The sequence below is a fragment of the Crocuta crocuta genome, unplaced genomic scaffold, assembly GCF_008692635.1.
Source record: "Crocuta crocuta isolate KB4526 unplaced genomic scaffold, BGI_CrCroc_1.0 scaffold696, whole genome shotgun sequence".
Classification (NCBI taxonomy): domain Eukaryota; kingdom Metazoa; phylum Chordata; class Mammalia; order Carnivora; family Hyaenidae; genus Crocuta; species Crocuta crocuta.
This window is the reverse complement of record NW_027529467.1, coordinates 347,804-356,539: the sequence shown is the minus strand read 5'-3', so window position 1 is coordinate 356,539 and position 8,736 is coordinate 347,804. Positions and strand designations below refer to the sequence as shown.

The 8,736-nt window shown below is 37.1% G+C and overlaps 1 protein-coding gene across 1 annotated transcript in view; it reads right to left on the bottom strand.

Annotated features, from left to right (window-relative positions):
- CFAP47 (cilia and flagella associated protein 47) overlaps window positions 1-8,736 on the bottom strand; it is a 492,482-nt gene that overhangs the window by 423,300 nt on the left and 60,446 nt on the right. The window contains 3 exon segments of the mRNA XM_077760783.1: window positions 93-237; window positions 5,367-5,444; window positions 8,220-8,351. Coding sequence (XP_077616909.1) covers window positions 93-237; window positions 5,367-5,444; window positions 8,220-8,351 — 355 coding nt within the window.

Sequence of the window (8,736 nt, the reverse complement as noted above, 5' to 3'; positions counted from 1 at the left end):
AACTGCCCTTGACTTACAGTATTTTTAAATATCATACCTTAAAGCAACTTAAAACTGCCTAAAAGAATATTATTATAGTATAAAAGATATACCTAATTTTTGTTTGAAGTCCATAGAAAAATATTCAAAGTCTTGTAGATTAAACTGAACTCTGGCACGTGTTATACCTTTGTTTTTTACTATAAATGGAATAACCTGAGTAGCACCAACATAGGTACCACTGAAGTTAAATACATCCTAAAATTAAAAAAAAAAGAAGAGAAAGAATTAGAAAGCAGAATAATATTCTATGAAAATAATTTAAACCAAAAATTATGCTTTAAAAGAGTAGATCTTAAAGTTCTCATCATAAGAAAATGAATATACCTATGCTTGATGAAACACATTAACTGGGCTTATTATGGTGATCATTTTGTAATATATACAAATATCAAATCATTATGTGGTATACCTAAAACTAACATAATACAGTTTTTAAAAAAAATTTTAATGTTTATTTATTTTTGGGAAAGAGACAGAGCATGAGCAGGGGAGGGGCAGAGAGAGAGGGAGACACAGAATCTAAAACAGGCTCCAGGCTCCGAGCTGTCAGCACAGAGCCTGATGCAGGGCTCGAACCCATGAACCATGAGTTCATGACCTGAGCCAAAGTTGGATGCTTAACCGACTGAGCCACCCAGGTACCCCTAACATAATGTTATATGTCAGTTACACCTCCAAAAAATTTTATACCGTTTTTATCAAGGACATTATTAACTACAGGATGCTATAAAATTGGTCACATTTTCCTACCCCCCCCCACCTCCTATATGTAATCAGTTACCAAATATCATTCATTCTGCCTCCTCCACCTCTTCTCTCTAAAGTAACCGTATGAAGTTAGTAACTCATCACTTTTCATTTCATTTCTGATCTGAATTTTCTCCAATTCACCCCTCCAGCAACTAAGTCACAATTAAACTAATTTAAAATCTGACCAGATCACTTTCTATCTTAAAATGTGATGATTCTCCTCCAATTTCCAGACAACGTCCAAGTTTGTTAGCAGGGCTCATAAAGCTCATTTTGATGTTCCCATGCCTCACCTCGCTCCACTCTTACCCCATCTCTTCATGCTTCAGCAAGCTGTATGTCCTGTCATTTCCAACCAATACCTGATGCTTCACCCTCTGTGTCTTTATCAGCGTGTCCACTCTGTTAGGAAAGCTTTTCCCTAACTTGTAATTGCCAGATAAAATATTATATATCCTTCAAATATCAATTAGATAAACCATAATTTATTATGCTGTGCTCAGAATTATTTCTGTTCCTTGTATTTATGTACCATTACATCATCAAGACTGTTTATTTGTTTACAAATCTGTCTCTCCTAGTGGACCTTAGGCCTTATTCATTTTTGCATCCCTAGCACCTGAAACCTAGCTTAAATATATGTAAGTCATGTTTATTGGCTGCATCTTAACTTTAGCATACATGCCAAGCACATGCTTATATCACAAAGCAGAATTACTATATTATAGCTTTACAGTTTCTAAGAATTATACATAACATTANTACTGCATTAAGGTCATCTGGCCACTATCTGTCTCACTTATAATATCAACCTGGTTCTGCAGGTGACATTTGCAAAATCCAATATGGGTAATGAAAGTTTGATGCCTTGTATATTCACAAAAATCACTCCTCTTATGCAATTCTGACTTTGCCCGTATGCTCATTTGGACAAAATTTCCTAATTGTTACTAAGATACATATTCAATGCCATACAGTTATTAAATGCATTACTGACAAAGGCGCCTGGGTGTCTCAGTCGGTTAAACGTCCATCTCTGGATTTCAGCTCAGGACATGATCTCATGGTTTGTGAGTCCGAGTCCCATGTCAGGCTTTGTGCCGAGCGCATGTAACCTGCTTGGGACTCTCTCTCCCTCTCTCTCTGCCCCTCTCCTGCTCACTCTCAAAAATAAATACATTTTAAAAATCTTTTAAAAAATAAAAATAAATACATGTATTACTGACAATATCTGGCAATGCCAGAATATTATTTTTAAAAGGTAGCTAGATAGCTATGCTTAAAAGTCAACATAATTAAGGAATACTGATATATATTCCTATAAAGTCTTATAAAATTACTCTTGTACTATAACATTCAAAGCATGCCATGAATTTCTTTAGAGTGTGGGAATAAAGTAGTAAAGTCTCCACACACTTCTAATATTGTTCAAGGAGTAACACCACAGCAATGGAAAAGAGCATTCTGGATACTAAGGGTTTAGTCTTCAAGAATCACCACAATCTTGGACAAGCCAGCCTAGTATTTGTCAATGGATGTGGACTTATTATGCCTTCAACATCGAAAAAAATAAAGATTAGAAAATTATAACTTAACCACTCTGAGTGGCTAAAATGAACAAATCAGGAGACTATGGATGCTGGTGAGGATGTGGAGAAACAGGCACCCTCCTACACTGTTGGTGGGAATGTAAGCTGGTGCAGCCCCTCTGGAAAACAGTGGGGAGGTTCCTCAAAAAATTAACCATAGAACTCCCCTATGACCCAGCAATAGCACTGCTAGGAATTTACCCAAGGGATACAGGAGTGCTGAGGCATAGGGGTACACGTACCCCAATATTCATAGCAGCACTCTCAACAATACCCAAAACATGGAAAGAGCCTAAGTGTCCATCGACGGACGAATGGATCAAGAAGACATGGTTCATCTATACAATGGAATACTACATGGCAATGAGAAAGAATGAAATGTGGCCATGTGTAGCAACATGGATGGAACTCGAGGGTGTTACGCTGAGCGAAATAAGTCAGGCAGAGAAGGACGGATACCATATGTTTGCACGTATAGGTGGATTAGGAGGAACTTAACGGAGGACCATGGGGAAGACAAAGGGGGAAAATGGTTGGGGAGAGGGAGGGTGGCAAACCATGAGACTCTTGATTACTTAGAACAAACTGAGGCCTGGGNACATTTGTTGGGATGAGCACTCGGTGTTATATGGAAACCAACTTGACAATAAAAGATTTAAGAAAAAAAATAAATCCAAATATATATGTTTTCCATAAAAAAAAATTAGAACTTAGCAGGGCACCAGGGTGGTTTAGTCAGTTAAGCGTCCCACTTCAGCTCAGGTCATGATCTCGCGGTTCATGAGTTCAAGCCCTGCATCGGGCTCTGTGCTGACAGCTCAGTGCCTAGATCCTGCTTCGGATTCTGTGTCTTCCTCTCTCTCTGCCCTATCCCTCCCTCCCTCCATCCCTTCCTCTCTCTCTCTCTCAAAAATAAGTAAACATTTAAAAAAAAATTTTAAAAGAAAATAACCTAAAGACACTAGAATTGTTGATGCCCTTGAAGTACAGACTAGAAATGAGGCCCTACCAGAGGCACTGGCAGCCTCATCAAGTTCTGCTCAACTTAATCCAGCCCCAGCATGGTGCCAGGTGCTGCAGTACTAGTGGGAGACAAAAACAGAAGTGCAGATAATGTGAAAATAATAGGACAAATGCTATGATGAAGATGTTCCCAGAGTTTAAGATGTTTGTAACGTCTTATAAATGCTACAATGGAGGGCATATGGGCCTGCTTTGAAGGATCAGGGTTAAATTTTTTGGTTAGGTGAAACNATTTCAACAGCAGACAGCCCAGCCCTGTTTTCCTCCATTTATAGGATTCCAAGGGGGGAAAAAAAAGTCTTTCATTTAAGGCAAGACAAACCACCTTGGGGACCTTCCAGGGAGTTTTCTCCTCCCTTAAGAACATACCCCACAAATGACTGATTCCGTTCAGGTACTGTGTGTCTTGCACTTGAACCTTCACCAAAAAGAGTAATATCATTATTCTTGAATTTTGTAAAAATGGAGAGTTTCACAAACCCATTATCTTTGATGTCACCCCAGTATTCATAAAGATACAGATGCTTTTGAGAATTTCAGTGATTCAGTGTCTTTTCATAGCTGCCTTTTTAATCTACTTTGCATTCTTAGTGAATTGCTGTAAACATGGCCGCTGGTTAGGGAAGGAGAAGGAACTGGTCACATGACCCTGACCTTCTCTGACGGCCTGTCTTCGCCGGTCTGGTCCATAGGCTTCTCAGCAGGGTCTTCAGAGATTGAGAGCACAGGCCTTGGTTTATCGCCCCCTGTTCTTTCAATACAAAGGTGTCTTCTATGGAAACAATCTTACATTCTTATACATGAAATTTTGAATATCTCTCTCAAGGTGCACCCCTTTGATGTTTTAAGCCTTTTCATGGCTGTATAACACATATTCTATTTAAGAAGAGGAAATTGGAAAACGTGAAAGAACCAGTTATTTAATGCAAATTTGTGAGGTTAGTGCATGACTTCCCCACAAGCTTTGTGTCAGTGGCCCTCAAAGTGAGGCCTCCCGGTCAGCAGCATCGATCAGGACGCTATGTCAGAAATGGGAATTCTCAGGCCAACCCTAGACCTACTAAATTGGGGTGGGGCACAGGAATCTGTGCTCTGAAATGCCTTCTGAGCTATTCCCAGCAAACTACAGTTTGAGAACCACTGTTATAAGGATTACACAACTCACTCTGCAGACAGCTAAACTCCCTAACCCAAGAGGGTTGACTGAATTCATGGTCAACTAGGGGTGCCTGGGTGGCTCGTCGGTTAAGCGTCCAACTTCAGCTCAGGTCGTAATCTCACAGTCTGTGAGTTCGGGTCCTGCATCAGGCTCTGTGCTGGTAGCTCAGAGCCTGAAGCCTGAGAGATTCTCTCTCCCCCTCCTCCAATCACGCTCTGTTTCTCTCTATCCCGCAAAAATGAACAAATGTTAAAAAAAAAAATTTTTTTTAATTAACAAGCTAAACTAATTAATGAATGGTTACGGAATTCATGCATATGTAGTAAGCCAATCAGAAGAAGTAAAGGGACAATAATTAGAAAATTCAGTAAAGTGGCTATCTCTTAGGAGGGACAGGATCATGATGAAGCCTACAGATGACTTTAATGGTTACTGGTGGTGTTCTGATACTTAAGGTCAGTGGTGAATTTTTTTTTTTCTTTATTTGAGAGTGTGCAAGTGGGGGAGAAGGGCAGAGGGGCAAAAGAGAATCTCAAGCAGGCTCCACACACAGCACAGAGCTTGGACGTGGGGCACGATCCCACAACCCTGGAATCATGACCTGAGATGAAATCAAGAGTCCAAGGCTCAACCAACTAACCACCCAGCCACCCTGTTTCATATTCTGCTTCACCACTTATATTAATTTCCCTGTGCCAAAGTATTACATAATACGATTTTTAAACATAAATGGGCTGACTAGAGACACAAAACAAAAGTCACCACACTCATAAACTGGTTCCACAAACCGTTAACATACTCACCGGGTTAATTTCCACATCGGCAATCTCAACAGATCCACCAATCCTAAGGTCTATGACATTTCCATGGCGAATAGCAACCTTATTTAAGAGAAACATAACACTTTGTAGAAACCACATTAAAATCTCCTTGCATACTGCTAAACTGTTACCTGGCATTTCGTAGTATTTTAAAATTCAAATAATCATACCATATTATAAATGTCACAAGATTTATTCTGGTAGTTGTCATCGCATTTCTTGTTATGCAGAATTGATATTCCTAAGAGAAATGAGTGTTCAGCTCTCAAAAAGCTATACCACAAGCGGGACCAGATCACAGCTTATGAATGTGACGACAGAGTTCTACCCATTTAACTAGATATTATTGCCACTTCCTGTATCCCTTTTGTATTTACCTAATTTCAATTGATTATTCAAAATTAAAACAGGCAGGGAACTGAGTACAAACATACTTCTTCCCATAGCAAGATACTAACATCCACAATGACCATAATAATAATAAAAGTAGCTAAAAAAAAAAAAAAAAAAAAAGGCTGAGTAAATGGGAAAAGAATAGTGCTAAGCACATTGTCTTCTTATTAATCCTTGGTATCCTGTGAGGCCGTTAATATGAATACCCTAATTTGCAAGTCAGGAAAATTGAGGCTCAGAGAGGCAGAGTATTTTGCTTTTTTCTTGATGTCTCAAAACAGCAGTGGCTAAATTTGAACCAAGGACTAACAGAATATTCAACTGCCTCAGAGAAAATTAAGATAGTGAAATAAGAATTTAGTTGTATTAATTCCTACAAAATTAGAACTGCAGATTATCTGGACATGAAAGTATCTAAGCAAAATCTCATAAGCACAAAAAATCGCTTTCACTGAAAGCCTTACCTGTGTAAGAATAGGGTACAACAAATCTGGATTTTAATCTAAATATATATTTAAGACAGAGATGAGTATATTTTACCCTTTCCAGAGAAAGTCAGGGACACTGTACTTTCTGTTATTGTATGAGTATATCGTACCCTGTCCACAGAAAGTCAGTGATACTGTACATAGGCAAAGAAACTCCAAACGATCATTTGTTCAAACTTATTAGGGAAAGCGATGTGCCAAGTAGTTTTATTAACTGAATGACTATATTCCTAACATTATACAATTTCTAATCTGTATTTACAGAATATATACTATAAAAACAAAATACTTGACTAAAATCATAAAAAGCATCATTTAATGATTCAGAGGAAATTACAAATCAACATGTTCTTCACTGATGGACCCCACACATCATCTCAACTCCTCATGGCTTTTACCCACCTCCACCATCATTGGTCATCCACTGAATCTACAACAGAAACTAACATAGAATTTGTGCCCAGTAAATATGTGTTGAGTAGATGAATAAATGAATCTTATTATATTATGTTAAAAAGGTAAGCATTGTAAAAACAGCATAACCTTCTAAACTACAGTAGAAATCAATCTTTTACTAAAATCTATATTTTAGTGGCCGTATTTTTTATGTTTTCCAGAATATTATATTAAAAAACTCTGCTCAAATCTCAGACCATATACGACAGTATGTAACTTATACGCATCTGTCAATACATATTTTTTTATAAAAGAATACAATCATTAGATTGTTTACTTGGGACAATTTGTGGTGTTTACCATATTAATAATACTGTCATATTATTTAAGAATTAACTGTTGTGGGAAATTAAGGATAAAATGGAGGATATACCTAAAACTATTCATTTTGATTTGATAAGTGTACATATCATTTTTAATGTAAGTAAATATACACAGTTGATCATTAGATTGAAGATCAAGAGTATTCCATTCCTTGGGGGCTCCTGCGTGGCTCACTCAGTTAAGCGTCTGACTTCGACTCAGGGCATGATCTCGCAGGTCGTTGAGTTCGAGCCCTGTGTCTGGCTCTGTGATGACAGCTCAAAGCCTGGAGCCTGCTTTGGAGTCCGTGTCTCCCTCTCTCTCTGCCTCTCTCTTCCTCCCCAACTCATTTCCTGTTTGTCTATCTGTCTGTCTGTCTGTCTCTCTCTCTCTCAAAAATAAACATTATTTAAAATTTTTTTTAAAAAGACTATTCCTTTCCTTGAGTTTATAACATTTATCAGAGACTGTTTTATTTATTCTGTTTAGCAAACTCTTAAAGAAGGCTCTAAAAACAAGGTAATATCTTTTCATTTAAATACCTCCCAGAATATAAACTAGTAAATATTTCATGTATGCTATAAAATATAGATGTTAACACTATATAGAATTTGCCTACAATTCATAAAGTCATTGAAGCTATTTAGAATTAACATTCCAAAAGAGATTAATTTTTCTTAAGGTATCTAGTTAAATCAAATATCTAATTAATGCCATGTAAAAAAGTCATCCTTTCCTCTGTGACTAAAGACGACTTAGCACAGCTTAGAGACACCAAGTATCATTCTAATTTCATGTGAAAAATGCCTCCTACTGATGATAGGTATCCATTTTAACTTAGTAGAAATTTCCATTATTAACTTTCACCTAAAATATTTTCTATAAATCCTCTTGCTGCTGCTAACCGTTTCTACAAGATTATACTGGTAAAGTTGCTTATTTTATAGATCTCTACAAACTGCATTTCTTAGATGTAACTCAAGTGCTAAAAAAAATTACAAATTTTAAAACTTACTCATTAGTATCATAAACCATTAAATCATTAAAACCCATTTCCATTAGAAGAAATCATTAAAACAAATCTTCTAAGAATAAACACACACACAACATTTTATAGCATTATACCTACTATTATAAATCTCTTAAACAACCAAACAAATCCACAGAGACATAGATAAGGTATGAATAAACATACCTTTGCTCTTGTATCAAATTTTTCTGCTACGGTAGGTGTACAGGAGATATTGAGAACAGTTAGTCCCCCAAATGGAATTATTCCTTGTGATGGAACAATATTAATGGTAGGCAAAAGACTCTGGTCACAAACCTGTAATTGAAAATTTGAGGAAATGCTGCATTATCCCCTTAAAGTTAATGATCTGAAGTTTTCATAGGAAAGCTTCCAAACTACTACCTAGAGAGAAAACCTTGGGCACAGGGCATCAGATGATTTTGTACTAAGTTTTCAAACACTAGACGCACAAATAAACTTCAAGAAGTGTTTGTATGCCTAACCCAGCAAACAGAACTTTCAGTGGTGGTGGCATCCAATTGCAATAAGATGATGAAGTTTATTGTCTGGAACATCTTCAAGACATTGCAAAACTTACAAGGACAAGACATATCTGGTAGAAAAGATGACTAAATTCCAGATGGTATTTTGATAGTTTGCCTTTTCCCTGAAAGGAAATACTGAAAGAAAAGTTAGTGGG